At 35.7% G+C, this 25,679-nt stretch overlaps 1 protein-coding gene across 13 annotated transcripts in view; it reads right to left on the bottom strand.

Annotated features, from left to right (window-relative positions):
* DOCK3 (dedicator of cytokinesis 3) overlaps positions 1 to 25,679 on the bottom strand; it is a 726,815-nt gene that overhangs the window by 196,302 nt on the left and 504,834 nt on the right. For all 13 annotated transcript variants that reach the window (XR_013757339.1, XM_079101030.1, XM_079101031.1 and 10 more), the window contains exon 10: positions 4,455 to 4,536. Coding sequence is in view for 12 of the 13 variants with exons in the window: in XM_079101030.1 (XP_078957156.1) it covers positions 4,455 to 4,536 (82 nt within the window). In the remaining variant the exon portion in view is untranslated. The remainder of the gene's footprint in view (positions 1 to 4,454; positions 4,537 to 25,679) is intronic.

Here is a 25,679-nt window from a genome sequence, read left to right as displayed (position 1 = left end):
TTTCAGATTTGACGATGAGATAAGATTCTTCCATGATAAACAAAAGCTAAAGGAATTTACAAAAAGAAAGCCAGTATTACAGAACATTCTCAGCAAAATATTCCATGAGGAAGAGATGAAAAACAACGATGTAAATCAGCAACGGGAGGAACTAGCCTAAAGGAATAGCCCAATAAAGGAGAAACCAAATCATGTCAAAAAACAAAAATGAGTCCAATGACTAGGAATACAAATCATATCACAATAATAACTGTGAATGTTAGTGGCCTGAACTCATCAATCAAAAGACATAGACTGGCAGATTGGATTAAAAAGAAAAATCCAACAATGTGCTGGCTGCAAGAGACCCATCTCATAGAAAGAGATACCCATAGACTAAAGGTGAAAGGATGGGAAAAAACATACCATGCACATGGACACAGCAAAAAAGCTGGAGTATCCATCCTCATTTCAGATAATGTGGACTTCAAGCCAAAACTAGTCAGAAGGGATAAAGAAGGACATTACATACTGCTTAAGGGAAGCATAAATCAGCAAGACATAACAATCATAAATATCTATGCCCCGAACATTGGCTCATCCATGTATGTCAAACAAATCCTTCTCAATTCCAGAAATCAAATAGACCACAACACAATAATACTAGGTGATTTTAACACACCTCTCTCACTGCTGGATAGATCATCCAAACAAAAGTTGAATAACACAATCAACAATTTAGACTTAACCGACTTATATAGAATATGCCATCCAACAAAGAACGAATACACTTTCTTCTCAGCAGCACATGGATCCTTCTCTAAAACAGACCATGTTTTATGCCACAAAGCTACTGTTAGCAAATACAAGAAGATAGAGATACTACTTGGACTCTATCAGATCATAATGGATTGAAATTAGAAATAAATGATAGAATAAAAAAACAGAAACTTCTCCAATACCTGGAGATTAAATAATACACTATTATATGATGAATGGATAACAGAAGACATCAGGAGGGAAATTAAAAAATTCTTAGAAGTAAATGAGAACAAAGACACATCATATCAAAATCTCTGGGACACTATGAAAGCAGTACTGAGAGGAAGATTTATTTCATGGGACACATTCAACAAGAGAAGTAGAAATCAACAAATAAACGACCTAACATTACAGCTCAAAGCCCTAGAAAAAGAAGAGCAGACTAACACCAAAAGTAGTAGAAGACAGGAAATAGTTAAAATCAGAGCCGAAATCAACGATATTGAAACAAAAGAAACAATTGGAAAAATTAACAAAATAAATAGTTGGTTCTTTGAAAAAATAAACAAAATTGATAAACCCTTAGCCACGCTAACGAAGAGAAAGAGGGAGAAAACTCAAATAACTAAAATTCAGAATAAACAAGGAAATATCACAACAGACACGAGTGAAATACAAAACATAATTAGAAGCTATTTTGAAAATCTATACTCCAACAAAACAGAAAACCTGAAGACATCAGCAAGTTTCTAGAGACATATGAATTACCTAAATTGAACGAGGAGGACATACACAACTTAAATAAATCAATTTCAAGCAATGAAATAGAACAGGTCATTAAAAGCCTACCAACAAAGAAAAGTCCGGGACCAGATGGGTTCTCAGCCGAGTTCTACAAAACCGAGTTCTACAAAAAAGAAGAGCTCATTCCAATACTTCTCAAAGTATTCCATAAAATAGAAGAGAAGGGAACTCTCCCAAACTCATTCTATGAAGCCAATATCACCCTGATACCTAAACCAGACACAGACACATCGAGGAAAGAAAATTTCAGACCAATATCCTTAATGAACATTGACGCAAAAATTCTCAACAAAATTTTAGCAAATCACATACAAAAATATATTAAAAAGATAGGGCACCATGATCAAGTGGGTTTTATCCCAGGGATGCAAGGTTGGTTCAACATCCAGAAATCAATAAATGTCATTCACCATATCAACAGACTAAAAATTAAGAATCACAAGATTATTTCAATAGATGCAGAAAAAGCATTTGATAAAATACACCATCCCTTCATGCTCAAAACACTAGAGAAAACTGGGGTAGTGGGATCATTCCTTAACATTGTGAAGGCCATCTACGCTAAGCCCATGGTCAATATCATTCTAAATGGTGAAAAACTGAAAGCATTCCCCCTACAAACTGGAACAAGACAGGGATGCCCTCTTTCACCACTTCTATTCAACATTGTTCTTGAGACTCTAGCCAGAGCAATTAGACAAACCAAAGAAATTAAAGGGATCCGAATTGGAAAAGAGGAACTCAAACTATCCTTGTTCGCTGATGACATGATTATATATTTAGAGGAACCTGGAAATTCCACCAGAAAACTCTTAGAACTCATAAGTGAATTCAGTAAAGTAGCAGGTTACAAGATCAATGGTCATAAATCCAATGCATTTTTATATGTAAGTGATGAATCTTCAGAAAGAGAAATTAGGAAAACTACCCCATTCACAATAGCATTGAAAAAAATAAAATACTTGGGAATCAATCTCACAAAAGAGGTGAAAGACCTCTACAATGAGAACTACAGAACACTAAACAAAGAAATTAAAGAAAACCTTAGAAGATGGAAAGATCTCCCATGTTCATGGATAGGAAGAATTAATATTGTCAAAATGGCCATACTACCAAAAGTGCTATACAGATTCAATGCAATTCCAATTAAAATCCCAATGATGTACCTTACAGAAATAGAGCAAGCAATTATGAAATTCATCTGGAAGAATAAGAAACCCAGAATAGCTAAAGCAATCCTCAGTAGAAAGAGCGAAGCAGGGGGTATCGCAATACCAGATCTTCAACTCTATTACAAAGCAATAGTAACAAAAACGGCATGGTATTGGTACCAAAATAGACAGGTAGATCAATGGTACAGAATAGAGGACATGGACACAAACCGAAATACATACAATTTTCTCATACTAGACAAAGGTACCAAAAATATGCAATGGAGAAAAGATAGCCTCTTCAACAAATGGTGCTGCGAAAACTGGAAAACCATATGCAACAGAATGAAATTAAACCCCTTTCTCTCACCCTGCACAAATCTCAACTCACAATGGATCAAGGACCTCGGAATCAGACCACAGACCCTGCAGATTATAGAAGAAAAAGTAGGTCCAAACCTTCAATTTGTTGGCTTAGGAGCAGACTTCTTAACAGGACTCCCATAGCACAAGAAATAAAAGCAAGAATCAACAACTGGGATAGATTCAAACTAAAAAGCTTTCTCTCAGCAAAGGAAACTATCAGTAATGTGAAGAGAGAGCCTACAGAGTGGGAGAATATCTTTGCCACTCATACTTCAGATAGAGCGCTAATAACCCGAATCTATAAAGAACTCAAAAAACTCTACACCAAGAATACAAATAATCCAATCAACAAATGGGCTAAGGGAATGAATGGACACTTCACAGAAGAAGATGTACAAGTAATCAATAGATATATGAAAAAATGTTCAGCATCTCTAGTAATAAGAGAAATGCAAATCAAAACTACCCTAAGATTTCATCTCACACCAATTAGAATGGCGATTATCAAGAACACAAGCAACAATAGGTGTTGGCGAGGATGTGGGAAAAAAGGTACACTCATACATTGCTGGTGAGGTTGCAAACTAGTGTAGCCACTCTGAAAAGCAGTATGGAGATTCCTCAGAAAGCTTGGAATGGAACCACCATTTGACCCAGCTATCCCACTCCTTGGCCTATGCCCAAAGGACTTAAAATCAGCATACTACAGAGATACAGCCACATCAATGTTCATAGCTGCTCAATTCACTATAGCCAGATTGTGGAACCAACCTAGATGCCCTTCAGTTGATGAATGGATAAAGAAACTGTGGCATATATACACAATGGAATATTACTCTGCCATAGGAATGATAAAATCATGGCATTTGCAGGCAAATGGATGAAATTGGAGGATATGCTAAGTGCGATAAGCCAATCTCAAAAAACTAAAGGACGAATGATCTCGCTGATAAGCGGATGAGGACATATAAGGGGGCGGTAGGAGGGGTTAGTGTTAGGGTTAGGGTTAGGTTTAGGGTTAGGGATAAGGAGGGTGGTAAGAATGGAGGAAGAAAGGAATGTATAGAGGGAAAAGGGGTGGAAGGGGAGGGGGAAAGGAAAAAAATAACAATGAATCAAACAACATTGCCCTATGTAAATTTATGATTTTTAATTAAAATTAAAATAAAGAAATAAAAAAATAATAATTTGAAAAAAAAGAAACCACGCATAATTTTGGTTCTCTATAAATATTTCATTAAAAATTGGGTAGAAACATAAATCAAGTCCTATTGTCCCCAGTGTGAGGCAAATAATAAATGCTTGTTTCTAGCGTGACAATAGCCACATAGCAGGACCCCAGTTAGAGTCAATATCAAACAAAAAAAAAAGGGAAAGAAAATTTGCACATACTGTAAAAAGGGCACACATTCGTTCTATCTTCTCTGGGTTCCTTGGCCCACCATTCTTGTTCAGTCTCACCAGAAACCGCTCACTGAAATGTAGGAAACAGAGAAAGAAAACTGTAAAGAACTATACACTCTAGAACAAATAAAAAAGGCATATACACACATCTCAAATACTTACAGAACAGTCTGTAAGAGATAGGTGAGGCCAAAAACCCATGTTTGATAGCAAGACACCCTATTTTTTTTTTTCTGTGAGAAACAACATGCTGCAGACACTCCAAACTGCCTGATAGGTGTTGCTATTTACATGTTTGTTGTGGCAGCTTGTGTTTTATATCTCAGAAGGGCAGCAATAAGGACTATGTCTTATATTTTCCCCCAGTTCCCCCAAAGCACCTGGTATGATGCTAAGCCCATTAGCAAGTATCTACATTCTTTGACGTTAAGTACTCAGATCATAAAAAAAATTCACTATACTACAGCTAAAAGAATCTATATTATCCAATTTACATTACCTATACGTAGCTCTGGAGAACCTATTTTAGGGCTAAGAAAAAAAAAAGTCGCTACAAGGACTTAACAAAGACTTGGGTGAAAATTCAAAAACAACTGATGCATAATAACTAAAGCTGTAATTACAATTTAAATCAGTAAATATTTTATTCCTCAAATAATATAGGTAATTCCGGAAGGAAATTATTGAACTAAGAAAAGTAACAAACCCATAGATGTAGCATTTGCAACATTTGGAGAAATACCTCCTTTCTCTCCAATCTCTGTCCAGTTCCTATACTGAATCTTACTTTCATCTCTTCATACTAAGGTTCCCTACCAACTTAACAGGAAAACTGAGCCATGGTGAAGACAAAGTATGTGGTTCTAAAAGTAGTTAGCTTCCCTTGTGCCCCCAGTCATACTTACTGAATACATGTGATATCAGTAAAAGGGCAGGCATTAAAATACTCTACTAGAATTATAAGATACACTATCAACTGTATGGTTTGATTAGTTGTATTCATTTGTTCATTTAGTTGACACAGTTTTTTTTTTTTTTTACTTTTTTTCCACATTTTTGTTGGTACATTAAAGTTTTACATGATGGCAGGATTTGTTGTTACATATTTGTACATGCACAAAATATAACAATAGAATTTGGTCAACATCATTCCCCAGTATTTCCCTTTTTCTTCCCTTCTTCCCTACTCTCCTGGTTCCTTTCCTGTACTCTACTGGTCTCTCTTCTATTTTCATGATATGCCCCTGTCATCTTTTTTTTCCTTTTTCTTTTCTAGCTTCTACATATGAGAGAGAACATGAGACCCTTGATTTTCTGAGTTCGGCTTATTTCACTTAACATAACATTCTCAAATTCTATCCATTTCCTGTAAATTACATAGTTTTATTCTTCTTTATAGATGAATAAAACTGTGGATCATATATACCACATTTTCCTTATCTACTCATCCATTGACGGAAACTTAGGCTGGTTCCATCTTTTGGCTATTGTAAATGTGCTGCTATAAATGTGGGTATGTATGTATTACTATAGTATGCTGACTTTAACTCTTTAGGATAGACACCTAGAAATGGTATAGCTGGGTCATATGGTGGTACCATTCCTAACCCTAGTCTTTTGAGGACCCTTCATACCATTCATAGTGGTTGTACTAATTTACAATTCCACCAGTAGTGTAAAAGTGTTCCTTTTCTCTACATCCTCTCAAGCATTTATCACTGTTTATATCTTTTTTTAAAAAAAAGTTTGTTTCTTTTATTAACAAGGGCTTTGGTTATCTGAATCAAAATTTATTTAAAAGTGGGGTGGTGTTGGTGGTGGTTCAGATCTTTGTTTTGTAAGGCAAACACACACTTACTGCATGTTTGATTTCTGACCTCAAATGCCTGTTAGGTTTAGTACCCTGATGATTGGAAGAGACCTTCCCTGAAGTGATGCCTTTTCCTTTCTCAAGTTTTTCAAGGTTTTTTGTAGATTGTCTCTGATGCTCTTCTCTAAAGCTCCTGCAGTGTGGGAAGATACTCTAGCACCGAAATTTACTCTGTTACTCTCTCTTCAGAATTTGTTATCACAAAGTGTCAGCTAGGTTGTCTAAATGTATTTGCCTAGCAGATTACACAGTGTATATCAGACAGTATGCCACAAAATAAAACTCTCCTCCACTGTCTCACAGAACTGGAGTTCCAAAACATGCAGTCATCTTCCATCTCTACTGTCTTATGGCTTTTCCTAGCTTCCTGTAGAGCAAGCAGTCTTACTCATCACCTACAACCAAGTAGGGCAGTGCCTTCCCCTGTACCTCTAATGCTAGACCAAGTTTTCACAGGTTCCCATGTTCCAGAAAATAATGAGGTCACACATACAACAGCAAAATACAAGGTCACGTATGACATTTCCAAAACAGCAAAGTAAGAAGAATAAATATGACCACTGAAACAGTTTTTGATTTAAGGTCCATTTCTCTTGGGAGAATATTCTTCCAACAAAAGTTTTCTTTCTAGAACCTATAGTTACCAAGGTTACCAAATATGGGCCATAATGGGGGTAAAACAAAACACAACACAGAGAAAGCAACAAGCTGTTTCAGTTTCCTCCAGTGTCCATCTGTGCCAGCTGACCAGAGTCCATTAGCTACAAACAGCACTACCTCACAGTGATTTGCTCTTCTCTACACTACACCAGCACCGCCAGCATCTCTGCCATCTTGATCTCCCTTGTGTCACACAGTGGGGCTGCCCTGGTACTGCTGCTGTATGCACACTGCAGGTAGTTCAGGGAGCTCTTCTCTGAGGCCTCCACCTGATCTTGATTTAGATGAGCATACTGTTCATGTCCCACAGATTGCTCCAATTGTGCAAATGTGTCCCAGCCATGCTTGGGATTAGCACCAGGATGTCCTCATGCATCTCACTGATGACCAACAGCAGGAAGTACTTGAAGTCTTTGCTGGTTCCAAAACCGCCACCACCTCCAGCTCCCATCACTTTCAGGTGTGTATCTCTGTGCATCCCTGCTCAGGGCTCTCCAAATTTGCTTCAGTTTCTTTCCTTTATTTAATTTATGCCTTTAACTTCATAACTGCCACAGGAGGAAGTGCCTCAAACACAGTGAGAACAAAATCCATTGTTCATACTCTTGATGATTGCCAATTTAGCTGGAGAATATAAAATCTCAATGTGGCTTTGATTTGTGTTTCCCCAAATGGCTAATGATGTTGATATTTTTTCATATATTTGTTGGCCATTGGTATCTCTTCTTTTGAGAAATATCTGTCTTGTTCATTTGCCAATTTATTAAGTGGGTTATTTGTTTTTTTGGTGTTTTTTGAGTCCTTATATATTCTGGATATCAATCCTCTGTCAGAAAAGTAGCTAGCAAAGATTTTCTCCCATTCTGTAGGTTCTTTTCTTCACATTCTTGTTTCCTTTGTTGTGCAGAAGTTCTTTAATTTGATGTCCTCCATTTTTTCTATTGTTTCTTTTTAGTTATGTGTGACAAATTCATTTTAACATAATAATAAAAATGTGGAATATATCATATTCTAGTTCAGAACCCAGTACCTCTCCTTCCCCTTCCCTTTCCTTTCCTGATCACCTGCTCCATTCCCTCTATTTATCTTTCTGCCATTTACCTATAGCTATTTTTTAGGATTATTTTTTTGTAGATGTACTCGATGGTGAAATTCAATATGGTATATTCACGATCATCTCCAGGTCCATTCATTTACCAACAAATGTCATAAACTCATTCTTGTTTTTTTTTTTAAATTTTGTAGTTGTCGGTGGACAGAATGCCTTCATTTTATTTGTTTCTTTTCATGTGGTGCTAAAGATTTAGCCCAGTGCCTCACACGTGCTAGGCAAGCACTCTGCAATTGAGCTACAGCCATAGCCTAAGTCATTCTTCTTGATGCTTGGGTAATAATCCATTGTGTATACACACCACAATTTCTTTATCCATTCATCTGTTGAAGGGCACCTAGGTTAGTTCCATAGCTTAGTTATTATGGATTGAGCTGCTATAAACACTGATGTGACTACATTACTGTACTGGGATGATTTTAAAATCCTTTGGGTATATACCAAGGAGTGGAATAACTGGGTCAAATGGTAGATCCATTCCAAGTTTTCTGAGGAATCTCCATTTCCAGAGTGGTTACACTAGTTTGCAGTCCCACTAGCATGTATGAGTATCCCCCTTTTCCCACATCCTTGCCAACATTTATTGTTACTTGTATTCTTGATAATTGCCATTCTGAGTGAGATAGAATGTCAGTGTAGTTTTAATTTGAATTTCTCTAATTCCTAGAGATGTTGAACATTTTCTTGACAAATTGTATTTCTTCTGTGAAGTATCTGCTTAGTTCCTTTGCCCATTTATTGAATGGATTATTTGATATTTTGGTGTTAATTTTTCAAGTTCTTTGTATATTCTGGATATTAACACTCTGAGGTGGAAATATTTTCTCCCATTCTGTAGGTTCTCTCTTCATGTTCTTAATTGTTTCCTTTGCTGTGAAGAAGCTTTTTAACTTAATACCATCCATTTATTGATTTTTGACTACACTTCTTGCACTTTAGGAGCCTTGTTAAGGAAGTCAGTTCCTGTGCTGGTAAGTTAGAATGTTGTGCCTACATTTTCTTCTGTCAGGTGTAGGGTTTCTGGTCTAATTCCTAGGTCTTTTGTGCAGGGTGAGAGACAGGGGTTAAATTTCATTCTACTACACATGGATTTCCAGTTTTCCAAGCACCATTTTTCAAAGAGGCTATCTTTTTCTCCAATGTATTTTGGCACCTTTGTCAAGTATGAGATAGTTGTATTCATGTGGGTCTGTCTCGGTGTCTTCTATTCTATTTCATTGGTCTTTGTACCTGTTTGGGCACCAATACCATGCTGTTTCTCTTCCTATAGCTCTCTAGTATAATTTAAGTTCTGGTATTATGATGCCTCCTGCTTGGCTACTGGGTCTCTTATTTTTCCAAATGAATTTCATAACTGCTTATTCTATTTCTATGAAGAACATTATTGGAATTTTGATGGGAATTACACTGAATCTGTATAGTACTTTTAGGAGTATGGCCATTCTCTCCCTCCTCCATTTTTTATCTCTTAGCATTATTTCTTGAGTTTCAGGGGTCCTACTTAGGAGGTCCTACCTGTGCCTATATGCTCAAGTGTTGACCCTACGTTTTCTTCTAGGAGTTGCATAGTTTCTGGTCTAATTCCTAGGTCTTTGATCCACTTTGAGTTGACTTTGGTGCAGAATGAGAGATAAGGATCTAGTCTCACTCATTCTTCTACATATGGATAACCAGTTTCCCAGCTCCACTGGATAAAAAGATTGTCTTTTCTCCACTGTATGCTTTTGGCACCTTTGTCAAGGATCAGATGACTCTATCTGTGTGGGTTTGCCCATGTGTCTTCTTTTCTGTATCACTGGTCTATTTATCTTCAACACATAGTTATTAAGTTTTATGCATTAACTACAGGAAATTAGACATTAACAAAATATAAACAAGGTAACTTTTTATTCACTAAGTTTATGGTCCTGGTAGGCAATGAGACAAACAGAAATGAATCTCAAAAGATGTATAGAGGGAAAAGAGAGGTGGGAGGGGTGGGGGGCAGGGGAAAAATAACAGAATGAATCAAACAACATTACTCTATGTAAATTTATGATTACACAAATGGTATGCCTTTACGCCATGCACAAACAGAGAAACAACATGTATCCCATTTGTTTACAATAAAATAAATTAAAAAAAAGATTTATGCCAGATGTAAATTTGAGATTCTCCATCTAGGGGAGCAGATGGAAATAGCAAGCAATATGCACAGAATGAGAACAAAAAAGTACTTTGGTAAGAATCCTGAGAGCATTGACATTTAAGAAATGGGCAAATGAAGAACTAGCAGTAGACACATAGGGACAAACAGAATAACAGAAAAATAAAAAGGATGTTGGGATACAACTTTATTAAGGGAAAGAGAGGTCTGAAAGAGGAGGGTGGGGTCAACAAAGTCCAAGGTCATTGAGGGTCAGATCACATAAGGATAAAACTATTTCTGCTAGATGTTAGAATAATGATCATTGATGATCCTGGCAAGAACTGTTTTAGTGTAATGGAAGAGACAGATACCAGTGTGAGGAATAAGACAGACACAAGGAAGGACAGTGAGTCCATATCACTCTTTAAATGTCTGTGAAAAGGTCAAAGGGATGCACTTTTAGTTAACAGGTGTGTGGAGTTGAGAAAGGATAACTCATATGTATAAAGTCAACTGATATTCAATAAAGGTATCAAGGTAATCCAGTGAGAGAAGCTTAGTAAGGTCAACAAACAGTTTTGAACAATTCATTTGAAAAAAAATTGAACTTTGGCCCTTGGCTCCAGAAAATTAACTTGGATAGAGTATAGACATAACCAGAAGAGCTTAACTTATAAAAGAAGAAAATATGGGAGAAAAGTTAAGTACCTTGTATATCTTATTCATATTTGTACTTCCATATTTAACATACAGTAGAAAACTCTTTGTGGTCTGAGATTATTAAGAAAATATCATGAATCATAAAAAATAAACTCATCTTTATTAAAATTATAATTACCTCCTCTGTAAAAGACATGACTAAGAAAATCAAAGTACAATCCTCCTCCTCTTCTTCCTCTTCTTCTTATTATTACTATTATTTTATTTTAAGACAGGGTCTCATGGAGTTGCTTAGTACCTCACATTTGCCAAGGCTGGCTTTGAACTTGTCATCCTCCTGCCTCAGCTTCCTGAGCTGCTGCGATTACAGGCATGCACCACTACACCCAGCACCACTATACATAATCATTACATATGTCAGTGGAATTTGTTGTTACATATTCATACATGCACACAACTTAATTTGTTAATTCTAATTCTTAGTTCTTCCCTTTTCCTTTCCTTCCTCCTGTTTCCTTGTCTCCTTCCTCTACTCTACTGGTTTCCCTTCTATTTTCATGGGATTCCATTCCCCACTTTTCCCTTTTTCTCTGTAGCTTCCATATATGAGAGAAAACATACATATGTGTCACTATTTATATTACATTCTGGAAAAGGCAAAACTGTAGGAACAGAGATCAGAGGTTGCTGAAGCTGAGGAAGGAAGGTACACAATGACTTTTGGGGTGATAAAATGTTCTATTTCTTAACTGTAATGGTGGTTTCACAACTACATACATTCACCCAAACTCACTTACAAAAGGCAAATTTTACTATATATAAATTATATCCAATAAATCTGACTTCAAAAAAGATGGGATACACATTAGCACATTAACATCTCAGGAAATGGTGCTAGTACAAGGAGAAATATTGAAGACAAAGAGGACAGAAAGAAATGATAAAGGAAAATCTCTGAGGAGGCGAGAACTAACAGAATCTAGATAACAGCCAAGAAGGAAAAGGATAGGTACACATTATCTTGTAGTTTTAGTAACAGAAAGTTGAGGCTTATTGCAGAAACAGGAAATAAAAAAATACAGCTTAATAAAAAAGACATCCAAAAACACTAGTAAAAATTCCCAGATTTGAAAGAAATGTAACAGGGAAAAGGAGAAAAGATGATTGTGACACAGACAAGTGGAAAAAAGGGATGGTTAGGCTAATTGATTCTGTCTTCAAGGTATATTTTCAGTATTTATATCTCTTTCCATCTTCTTTGGTGCCATTAGTTTAGGCCACCATCCCAGATGTTGTCTCTATTTGCCTTTTTACCTCACTAAATCATTCTTTGGAAAGATTGATTCTTTCCAAAATGTCAATCAGATTACATGATTTCCCACTTTAAAATCTTTTCATATGATAAACTGATGTTTTACAAGGTTGTCAAGACAATTCAATGGTCAAAAAAATGGTGCTGAAAACATTGGATGAAAAAATGCAAAAGAATGAAGTTGGACTTAAATTTATTTCATACCACATATACAAATTAACTAAAAATAGATCATAGGCCTAAATAGAAGAGCTACAAAAAAACTACAAAAAAAAAACTCTTAGGAGAAAATTTAGGCATATATCTTCATGGACCTATGGATAATGTTTTTTAGGTGGAGCACTAGAAGTATAGCAACAAAAGAAAAAATAGGTAAGTTGGACTTAAAAATCAAAACTTTTGTGCTGTGAAGGATACCATCAAGAAAGTAGAAGAAAAAAAAATAACAGAATGAATCAAACAACATTACCCTATGTAAATTTATGATTACACAAATGGTACGTCTTTACTCCATGTACAAACAGAAAAACAACATGTATCCCATTTGTTTACAAAAAAAAGAAGAAAGTAGAAGAATAGTCAGAGAATGAGTGAAAATGTTGGCAAATTGTATATCTGATAAGGGACATATGCCTACACTATGCACATTAAGAAGATTATACATTGTAATCAAATTGGTTTCATTCCAGAGATGCAAGTGTGCTTCAACATACACAAATCAATAAATGTAATTCACCACATAAATGGAATCAAAGACAAAGAACACATGATCGTCTTAATATATGTAGAAAAAGCCTGCAAAATTCAATACCTATTCATGTTAAAAATACCAAAGAAATTGGGGATTGAAGGAACTTACCTCAATGTCATAAAGGCTAAATCTGACAAACCCAAAGCCAACATCACATTGAATGGGGAAAAACTGAAAGCATTTTCTTTAAAATCAGGAGCAAGACAAGGATGTCCACTCTCATCTATCACACTCATTATAGTACTCAAAATTTTAGCCAAAATAATAAGGGAAGAGAAGGACATTGAAAAGGACACAATCAGGAAAGGAAGAAATCAAATTATCACTGTTTGCAGATGATGTGCTCCTGTCCTTACAAGATTCAAAAAACTCCACCAGAAGACTTAAAGAACTGATAAAAAAAATTCAGCAAAGTAGTACCAGAATACAAAATCAACACATAAAAATCAATAGCTTTTCTATGCACCAATAATGTAGCCACTGAAAAAGAAATCAGAAAACCAATCCCATTTACAATGTCCTAAAAATATAAACAAGGAAGAAATCTAATCAGGGAGGTGAAAGACTTCCATAATGAGAACTATAGAATACTGAAGAAAGAAGTTGAAGAAGACCTTAGAAGATGGCAAGACCTCTCATGTTCTGAGGTGGGCAGAATTAATATAGTTAAAATGGCCATATCACTAAAAGTGACCTACATATTTAATGCAATCGCCATCAAATACCAATGGCACTCTTTACCGAACTAGAAAAAACAGTCGTAGAATTCATATGAAGAAAAAACACACCCAGAACCAAGGCAATTCTGAGGATGAAGAGCAATTGCTGGAGGCATCACAATACCTGACTTCAAATTATACTAAAGAGCTGTAGAAAGAAAAACAGCATGGTAGTGACACAAAAACAGACATAGAGACCAACAGAATAGAAGACCCAGACACAAACCCACACAGATAGTTATCTGATCCTTGCAAAGGTGCCAAAAACATATGTTGGAGAAAAGAGAGTTTTTTTAAAAAAAATTGTTCTTTTTAAATATACATGACAGTAGAGTGTAGTTTGACATAGAAAAGACAGCTTTTTAAACAAAGGGTGCTGGGAGAACTATATATTCATGTTTAGAACAATGAAAGAAGATCTCTCTCATCCTGCACAAAAGTCAACTCAGAGTGAATGAAAGGCTTAGGAATTAGACCAGGAGCTTTGCAACTGCTAGAGGAAAACAGAGGATCAAAACTCCAATATATGCATTCAGGCAGAGACTTCCTCAATAATACTCCAAAAGCTCAGGAAATAAACATGAGAATTTAAATGTGATGGTATAATATTAAAAAACTTCTGCACAGCAAAGAAAAGAGAGTATAAAGAGAAAACCTACAGAATGGAAGAAAATCTTTGCCAGCTATTCTTTTGGCAGAGGGTTAATATCCAAAATGTGTAAGAACTAAAAAAAGTAATCCCAAAAGACAACCCATTTAATAAATAGGCAAATTAACTAAACATATTTCTCAAGAGAAGAAATACAAATGGATAACAAATATATGAAACATCTGCAGCAGTTAGAGAAATGCAAATCAAAACTACACTGAGAATTCATCTCACTCTAGTTAGGAATGGCAATCATCAAGAACACAAATAATAGCAAATGCTGGTGAGTTTGTGGGGAAAAGGAAACACTTATACATGTTGCTGGAACTGTAAATTAGTACGACCACTATAGAAATCAGTACTAGGAATCCAATGACTAGGAATGGAACCACCATATGATCCAGCTATACCACTCACTCTTTGGTATTTATCCAACATAGCTAAGTCAGCTTACTATAGCAATATATCTGTATCAATGCTTGTGATAGAGCAATTCACAATAGCCAAATTATGGAACTGCCTAGGTTCCTGTCAATGCATGAATGGATAAAGAAAATGTGGCACATATATACAATGGAGTTTTAATGTAATCATAAAGGAGAATGAACTTAGGTGTTTTGCAGGAAAACGGATGGAACAGGAGGACATCATTTTAAGTGAAAAAAGTCAGATTTAGAAAGTCAAGGGTTGGATCTTTTACTTGTTGAAAACAGAAAACAGGGAAGAAGAGGGATTTTGAAGAAAAAAGAAGGGAGATGAGTAGAGTGGAGGATGAGAAGGGGAAAGAAGAAAAAGGAAAGTGGGGGTAATGGCAATGAAATTGGCCAAATTATGTGCAAATATGAATATATCATAATGAATACAGCTTTTTTATATAATTATAATACATCAATAAAAAATAAAAATAATAAAATATGACTAATGACAAAAAATCAATGATTAAAAGACAAACTAATAAAAAATGGGCCAAGGACTTAAATAGATGTTTCTCCAAAGAATGTACAAATGGCCAATAAAAGCACATGAAAAAAATAACATCATTAACCATCATGGAATTCCAAGTAAAAATCAGAATGAGTGTAGCACTTCACAACCACTATAGTAGCTTTATTCAAAATGAAAAATAATGAAAAATGTTGACAAAAAAGGAGTAAAATTGGAACTATCATATACTGCTGGAAGAAATACAAAATGGTATAGACACTTTGGTAAACAGTCTGGACATTTTTAACATACTGCAACATAGCTAACATATGACTCATCAATTCTACTTCCAGTTATATATCCAAGAGAAATGAAAACATGGTCACACAAAAATTTAAGCATAAATGTTCATAGAAGCATTATTAATAATATCCAGAAGGCAAAACAGCCAAAATATTCATCAGTGAATGGATGAATAAATAAAATATGGTAGGTATAATCATGTAACAAACTATTATTCAGTCATAAAAGGAATGAAATACATGCTACAATATGGACGAACCTTAAAAACATTAAGTGACAGAAGCCAATTATGAAAGACCACATATTGTGTGATTCCATTCTTATAAAATGTCCAAGTCTATGGAGACAGTATATTAGTGGTTGCCTAGGGGGAGGGATTTAGAGGAAATGGGATAACTGTTAAAGGATATAGAATTTCTTTGGGGGCTGATGAAAATGTTCTAAGATGGATTACAATCCAGTAATGGTCATAAAATTCTTTTTTTTTTCTTTTTTGGTACTGGGGATTAAAGCTGGGATTACAGGCATGTGCCACCACACCTGGCTGGTTATAAAATTCTAACATGCTAAAAGTCACTTAACTGTATCCTTTGCGTGTGTGAATTCTATGGCATTATAGATACTATAATACTTATATGGTATCATATGGCTGTGACAACAAGCAACAACAAATCTTTTCATGACTTACTCTCACTCTCAGACAATGTAAATTCCTTTCCAAGTTCTGCAAGGTCTTGTATAGAATGTCTGGCATACTTTTACAACCCTATCTCATTTCACACAAGCCTTTCTTGCTCACTGCTATCCACAGTACATTATACCAGTTTCCTAGTTACAAGTTTACAAGTTTCTTGAACATGCCAAGTTCATTCTTGCTATAGGACCTTTCCATGTGCTATTATCTTTGCCTGGAATGCTATTCTTTCAATCCAAGTAGTTGGCTCATTGCTATCCTTCAGGTCCTAGCTCAACTGGCAGTTTCCCAGAGAAACCAATTTTGACGACTTTAGCAAGAGTCATACTCCTTCTCCCTTATTACTTACTCTTTTGGCATGAACTAATTGTTTTCTTTCTTTATTGTATTTCTCTTACATAAAGGGTAAACTCTGTAAGGGCAAGGACATTTATTCCCAGTTGTGTTTCTAGTACTTCCAAGACCTATAGCTGCTCAATAAATGCTGAATGAACAAAGGTGGAAACTTTCTGAAGTTCACCATAAACTGAATGCATAGCCTTCTTATGAAGAAAAATCCATGAGTCAGGAGGGAGCAAATAAGATAGTAGGCACAAATCAACCTTCTAACTTGGTGACCAAAGGCTCAGAAGCATGAAGTATATTGTGGCAGACATAATCTCCCTGTCACATACTAAAAAAATACATTTTCTGTTTCTTCCCAGGTACTTTGCTAGACTATATTTCTTAATCCCCTTGAAGCTGAGTGCAGCCATGTGACTGAGTTTCAGATGGTAAAATATGACTGGAAGTGATGTATTCAACCTGCATATCTAACCCTAAAAACCTCATATATGTGCCTTCATGTATTTCCTTCTTCCAGCTATCTGGGGTAGACATGATCTCCCAGGGCAACCCTGAGACCATGTATTGATGATGGAAGACCATCTATTCATCTAGATCCCCAAATGATTGTGCAAATGAGGGATACCCTATTAAATGCAGATAAACCTACCCAGTGCTGTTATACAAGGACAAAACATACTTTTATTGAGTTTAAGCCACCATATATTTTCTTCCTTTAAGATTTAGCAGAGCAACTTCGCTTGCTTCCCTTTAAATTTCTTAAAAATTGTACATATTGGGGGTACAGTGTGATAACTGAATATATGTATGCAATATGTAATGATCAAACTGGGATAATCAGAATTTCCATCTCCTTAAACACTCATCATTTCTTGTGTTATACACATTTATCTATTTATTACAACAGTGAATCTATCCTAACTAATAGGTATACATGGATGTAATGATTATCCAAGTTAACTTGGTAATAATCATCATGGATAAGCTCATAGATATGAGTATAAAAGTAATTTTAGGAAGTTTATGGTTTTCAACAATACCACTCCTTATGAATCACTTTCATTTATTTTTAAAAAATGTTTATTAGTATATTATAATCATAAATAATATTGGGAGTTCATTGTGACATCACAATACAGGCATGAAATATCCACTTCAGTTCCCAGTATTTTCTTTTTCCTTAACCTCCTCCATCTTCCTGTTCCCCTTACTCACACTACTTGTCTTCCTTCTATTTATTTACAGTGTTTTAAAATTAGTGATTTATAGACAAACACAAAGGCAAAGCTCACGTGGTATATTCATATATGTACATAGCATTATTTGGTCACTTTCATTCCATTATTCCTCCCCTTTCCTATCCTTCCTACCTCCCCCTCCATCCCTTTCTTTGCTCCACTGATGTCACTTCTATTTTCAGAGTATTTTCTGAAATATTTTCTATTCTCCCTCTTATTTTGGTCTAGCATCCACATATGGAAGAAAACACTGAACCCTTGACTTTCTGAGTCTGGCTTATTTCACTTAGCATGATGTTCTCCATTTACATCCATTTACTAGCAAATGCCATAATTTCATTTTATTTAAGGCTAAAATTTCATTGTGTATATTTACCACATTTTCTTTATTCATTCATCTGTTGACAGGCACCTGGCTGGTTCCATAATTTGACCATTGTGAACTGTGCTGCTATAAACACTTATGTGTCTGTATCACTACAGTATGCTGATTTTAGTTCTTTAGGATCAATATCAAGGAATGGGATAGCTGGATCATAATGTAGTTCCTTCCTAGTATTTTGAGGAATTTCCATACATTTTCAAATTTCCAAAGTGGTTGTACTAATTTGCAGTCCCACCAAAAATGTATGAGTGTAACTTTTCCCTCACATTCTCACCAGCATTTATTATTTGTGTTATTGATGATTGTCATTCTAACTAGAGTAAGATAAAATCTCAGTGTAGTTTTGACTTGCATTTCTCTGATTGCTAGGAATAGTGAACATTTTTTTCATGCATTTACTGGCCATTTGTATTTCTCCTTTTGAGAGTGTTTATTTCTTTTGTTTATTGATTTGGTTACATGTTTTTATGTTCTTTATATATTCTGGTTATTTATCCAATTTCAAGAGCAGCTAGCAAAGATTTTCTTCCATTCTGTAGGGTCTCTCTTTTACATTCTTGTTTCCTTTGCTTTGTGGTAGCTTTTAAATTTGATGCCATCCCACTTATTGATTATTGATTTTATTTCTTGGGGTTTAGAAGTCTTGTTAGGAAAGTTGGTACCTGCACCAACATGTTGGAATATTGAGCCTAAGTTTTTTTTCTAGCAGTTGCAAGTCTTCTGGTTTAATTCTCAGGTCTTTGATCCACTTCATATAGGGTGAAAGAGATCTAGTCATTGAAAGGGATCTAGTATGTTTTTGGCACTTTTGTAGAGTATCAGATGACTATATCTACATAGATTTGTCTCTGTGTCTTCTACTCTATTCCATTGGTCTTTATCTCTTTTTGATGCCAATACTATGCTGTTTTTGAGAATCTCTTAAGAGCAGACAACCTCCAATCAGGCTACTGTTTGGAGTTGCTCACACAGAGAGATAATATTTGGATGATTATATCAAACATCTGCTACAAAGATAAAAGGGTAGATGAGGCAAATTCCTAGGTGAAAAGGGTTGCTGACCCTATCAGAACTCAGGAAGTTCTTTCTTTCTCCTCAACAGTGTAAGGAGTTCTTAAGATTAGTTCTCCTAACTGCTCATCTGAGCCTCACATTTCTTAGAAACGTTCATGCTTCTGTTTTTACCAGGCCTGCTTGATAATTTGTGAAACTCAAAATAACCTTTTAATTTAAGAGAGATATAGGCATACATCTAATTATTTCCTGTTTTGTTAGATTCTCCAGTGGGTATGGAAAGATGCCATTTTCTATTAACATTCAAACTATTTGGATCCTCTAAATATAGACTCATGTAATAAGCAAATAGTGACAGTTTGAGTTCTTTTCTTATTCATATCCCTTTAATTTCTTTGGTCTGTCTAATTGATCTGGCTTAGTATTTCAAGGACGATGTTGAATAGATGTGGTAAAAGAAGGCATCCCTGATTTGTTCCAGTTTTTAAAGGGAATGCTTTCAGTTTTTCTCCATTCAGAATGATGCTGGCCATGGGCTTAGCAAAAATAGCCTTTACAATGTTGAGGGATATTCCTACTATCCCTATTTTTTCTAGTGTTTTGAGCATAAAGGGGTGTTGTATTTTGTTGAGCACTTTCTCTGCATCAATTGAAATAATCACATGATTCTTAACCTTAAGTCTATTGATATCATGAATTACAGTTATTGATTTCTGGATGTTGAACAAACCTTGCATCCTTGGGATGAACCCCACTTGATTGCGGTGCACTCTCTTCTTAATATGTTTTTTGTATGAGATTTGCCAGAATTTTGTTAAGGATTTTTGCATCTACATTAGAGTATCGGTCTAAAATTTTCTTTCCCTGATGTGTCTTTGTTTTGGGTATCAGGGTGATACTAGCTTCACAGAATGAGTTTGGAAGGGTTCCCTCCTTTTCTATTTCCTAGAATACTTTGAGGAGTATTGGAATGAAGACAAATATCTGTCCAATGTTTCCATGATTTGGTAACAGCTTGTCTGCCAAAGACGTGGTCAAATATTGTTGGGAAATATTGAAGTAAACACATTTGGACAGGTTTCTATCCTGTAGGACTTCACACAGGCTTAAAATGTTGCTGTTTTATGTTCCAAAGGTACTAGTGACATTTGATCTCACAACCCACTGCTGTGGAAGGTGACAGTCAGTAAGAACATGACTTGATAACATGTTGAACAAATATATTTGCCAACTAGAACTATAGCAACCTCCATATTCTCCAAAGTATCTATGGCCAAAAGAGTCACATTTATTCAAGAGATTTTACAAATACCCACAGCTCTATGTGAAAGCAACAGGTCATTGTTTCTCTTAAATAATATGGGAAAGAAATCCCCTTTATAATTTACTATCTGATCTCTTTCAAGAGAAAATAGATGATTAATACTCTTCCTCTTCAGTAAGTTGTGTTATAAGACAATTTTTCTATATTTAGATGTCTTTATAATGATGAACTATGGACATATAAAAATTATATTAATTCATATTATTGAGAAATTTCTTACAAATGAATTCCATAATTTGAACCTGTGACAAGTCTAATGGTGTCTTAATTTTAAGATTACTTGCTTTTATGAGTATATAATTCCTGGGTGGCAATGCATATTTCATGTACTTCTCCATTGAGGACAATTCATGCAGCCCTTCAGCGAATGTTTGATTATTGAGAAGATGCCAGCCTATGTCAGGTACTCAGGCAGAGTCTCTTATCCTCAAGGAGAATCTTTCCTTCAGACTCTATTTTGGATATAAAGGCACTTTCCTCAAATAAAATCAGAGGAATTCCCTGAACTATTTCAACTTAATCTTTATTCTTCTCATTGGTGTCCTCTGGAGATGGATGCCAAGCAGTTAGCATCTCTCTCATGATAACCAGCCAGTGCTTGCAAACAGGCAAGTAGCCCCAAAGATATACTAAACTATCCAATTTAACAGATAAGGAAATCTCTAACATTCCCTCATAGATTCATTTTCTAACTTGCACTTGGTTTTATTTCCCAAGTTCTTCAGGTTTTGCTTCTTCATATTAAAGCATGGAGAACAAAAATATACAAGTGATTTCATAAAGGCAAATTGGGATCCAAAGTTATGGTTTTCAATTTTATTTTTAGCATCAGTTCTCCCACTTCAACAAAACCTTACTTTGTTCACCAACATATGAAAAATTAAAAAGCAATTATATTGATTGAACCAGAGGTGGGCAGGAATTCTCTGTACTTAGTTCTCTACCCTACCCACCACCACCTATCCCAAAGGCACTCAGGGCTCCAAGGAACATTTCTGAAACTACTGATGCAATTCAAGCATTCTTTCCAAACTTCCACCCTCACTTATACTCTTTCTACAAATATTTATTTACTCCTATCATTTTTGAGAGTCTGAGCTAGTGCTGAGGATACAGAAATGAAACAATTTCTATCCTTAAGATTTTGAGTCTCATGGAACAGAGGCAAAACCAAACATTGCCACATAATGTAATAATACTCTAATTACTTAGAAAGGGGCTGATGAACTATCAGGAGAAGGGAGGCTGCCCCAAAGAGGTATTAGAACAGGTTCATGAAAGATTACAAGGCTTTTGTCATCTGATAACATGTAGAAATACAAGAAAGAGATTCTGAAAAGAGAGTGTCAAATGCAGACTACTGAAGTATGCTGTAGCTTGTTGCATGGGAAAAAGCTGAGAGCAGGAGTTAAGAAGGTACTGTAGGGCTGGGGAATGGTCAGGAGTGTCATGTAACAATGTGGAATTACATGTGAAGGTTCCACAAACTTGGCTATATCATGAGTACCTGGCAACTTACTTAAAATGCAGATTTCTGGGTACCTCCTCAGATACTCTGGATGAGAATATCTAGAGAAGAGGACTCCTGGAGTGGGTATAGGAATCTGTATTATTAAAAAGCACCTCAGTTGGTATTAGGTCATTGATTTTGGAAAACCTCATTTTGGGCCTTCAGCCCTGGAAATTCAACACTGAGAAGCAGCATGATCTCACATGTACTTAGCATGATCACTTAGGCTACAGTGTAGATGTCAGGTTGGTAGAACAAAATATATCAGGGAAAACTGGACCAAGCAAGGTACAAATGCAGTTTTGGGACTAGAGAGGTTAATGGATGTGAGATATATTTAGGAGACAGAGCTGAGCAGATTAAGCATTTACCACTGAATGTGTTAATGCCAACCAAGAAGACAGAGGAAGAAGACAGAAAGTTCAGCTATGCATGCTGAATAAGATTTCTATGGGACATGTAGGCAAACAGAAAACCCAAGTCTGAAGCTTGAAGAAAAGATGTGAGACAGTTATTTAACAGCTTGCTGTAGCAGCAACAATAGCAGCTACTTAATGAGTGCATTTTGTGTGCCAGGCATTAAGTATTTATTTTCCTGCCTAATTGCATTTATTTTTATCCTTTAAAATTTTTTTTGTTAGTTATGGATTTTACTTTGAAATAGGGTAGAATCCATTTTGATATAATCATACAAACATGGAATATATCTTGACCCCTTCTTGCACCAATGCATTTTATCTTCACAATAGGTGTTTAACCTCTGAAGAAACCGAGAGTCAGAGAGGCAAAGTTCCTGGCTCAAGATGAGTGGTAAAGTTGGAATTCAAATTTATATTTGTTTGATTTTGAAGTCTATGTTTTATCTGTTATTTCACTTAATGAAATTAGCACTTGAAACAAAAAGTGTTATGAGGGGGGAGGAGTTCATGAGCAAATATACCTGGGAAATGCTGCAAACCAGCAAATATATAAGGAATGTCTATGTGTGGCCCAGGCTCCAAGGGGTGCGGCATGAAGTCCACATAGCAAGCCCAGGAGCCCAATCACCCACACGGAGCACACTGGCTGTTCTAACTAGTAAGTCTATGCCAAACTTCTACTCCAGCTCCTCTAGTAGCACTGAATCTATTGGAAGTACATGGCAGTTCCACTAAGAAGACTGAGAGATGATGCCAGCACTGATTTGCTGATTTGGAACAGAGACTGTTGAATGACAAACAATCCCAGGAAGCAGATTCTTTTCACTTTCTCTCAGGCAAAAGTGACACACAAGTAAATCTCTTATAACATACTCTCAAATAGTTATAACAGCATCTTTACAATTATGTAGTCCCATTTAGGGTCTTTACGAATCATGAAAATTAACTAAATGACTATTTAACCATCAGTTAGATGGGGAGCTAAAAATTGTTTTTATTCTAATGATTTCTGCTCTCACCTCAGGATCAAGCTTCAGTCCTAACAATAAAAATATATAAATTGAATAAATAGGGGTGAAGTGAAAGAGGCTCTGCTGACAGAACAGGACAGTACTAAGTTCATTTTCTCACTGTCAATATTTGAGTCATAATAGTTCTGAAGAAGGAGTGCATCCATGTGGAGAATTTGGGTGATGAGAGGATTGACACTGCCTTCTATATGTTTTGCTAATGGGGACTAAAAGATGTATATTTTTGCTAGGTGTGGTGGACCACACCTGTAATCCCAGTAACTTGGGAGGTTGAGGCAGAAGAATTTGAGCCCAGCCTGGGCAACTTATCATGACCCTATTTCAAAGTAAAAAATAAAAATATCTCAGTTGGTAGTGGGCCCCTGGGTTTAGTCTCCAGTACCACACTCACACAAAGTATGCTTTTATACTTTTCAACTGAAAGTTAAGTGGTCTGAAATGATCATAGAAAAGGAATCATGCTAGCCCTTGATGCCTTGATATTAGAATAGTAACTGCTTCTCTTTATTCAGGAATAGCTTTCTTTTTTTTTTCTTTTTCTTTTTTCTTGCCTCAGAGACAAACACAGCCTTCCTAGCTGGCCTTTTGCAACTTCCCAAGAGTAACCTGGACCTACAAGTTTTGAAAGGAATGCTAAACAAAAGAATGAAGGTTGAAAAAAAAAAACAATTTAGCTAAGAACTTTCATCAAACATATAGAATGCTGCCCTCACAACTTAGTCTGACTACACCTAGGGGAATATATAATCAAGCACTATCACACGAAAATCAAGCACTATCACACGAAGATAAAGCACTTAAGAGAAAATCATGATAACATGATCTAATGTTTTCCTATTTATTGATTATGTGTACCTGCTTTCTGAAGCCTCATGAAAAAAAACACTGTCATGGTACTATTAATAAGAAGAAAATATTATGTTTATAAAAGGTCATGCCCAGGGACAGATGCTTTTCTTTTGTATAAATGACTGTGGCTTTATTCCTTTTTTACACAAAATAAAATGTTAAAGTTAAAAAAAGGTCATGCAGAAAATAATATAATCATAGCATTTCCTAATGAATATTCTAGTAACTTGAAGAAGGTAATCCCCCAAATTTACCTTTTCTTATGATGATCTGAAATAAAACAGATTTTTTAGCAAATTTTCTTCCTCCAGGAATTCAATGCACAGGACTCCTACACAATAATAATCTTTTGTTCTGTAATGTTCTGTTCTTTGTTTAGAATGTGAACATTTTTACTGTTTCTACAGAAAATTTTCTGTTTGGCATTACACAGAGTAAGAGGAATAGTCACAGAGGGAAGAAAAAAAAATCACCATATTTATCTTCTATGTTTTTTCCTAGTCTGCCATTACACACACACACACATACACACACACACACACACACACACACACATACACACCCACACACACTCTCATCCTCTCTCTTCCTCTCTCCTTCTCTTTCTACAGATTTCTTACTTTTAAAAATTAGAACATTATAATTATACATGAATTTGGGTATTCAATCCCCATCCTTATCTCTTTTCCTCCTCTCTTCCCTCCCACTATTCTCCTTCCTCATTTCTACTAATCTTCCTTTCGCTCCTTTATTTTTATGGTCACTTCTATATATACATAAAGGCAAAATTCCCATTGGAAACTTTATATATGAACGTAACATGATTTTGTTAAATTCATTCCATATTTCTTCCATTTTTCCTTCTTTATTCTCTCACTCTCATTCTTCTTCTTCTAGTCCACTGATCTTCTCCATACCTTTGTGATATCTGATCCTTTCTCCAACCGCCTTCTTTCCCTTATTTTGCTGTAACTTCAACAAATGAGAGAAAAGATTCCTGGATTTTCTGAGTCTGGCTTATTTCACTTAGCATGATTTTCTCCATCTCCATCCAATTGCATTCCAGCAAATGTCATTATTTCATTCTTCATGGCTGAGTGAAAATCCTTTGGTGATGTATATTACATTTCTTGATCCATTCATCTACTGACAGATATCTGGGTTAATTCCATATTTTGGCCACTGTGAACTGTGCTGCAGTAAACACTGAAGTGACTGTTTCACTATAGTTTGCTGATTTTAGATCTTTGGTTAAATACCAAGGAGTGGGATAGCTGGGTCATACAGTGGTTCCACTGAGAGATTTCCAGACTGCTT

This window comes from Sciurus vulgaris, assembly GCF_902686455.1.
Source record: "Sciurus vulgaris genome assembly, chromosome: 10".
NCBI lineage: Eukaryota > Metazoa > Chordata > Mammalia > Rodentia > Sciuridae > Sciurus > Sciurus vulgaris.
Note: the sequence above shows the minus strand (reverse complement) of the source record. Positions and strands in the feature narration are given on the sequence as shown.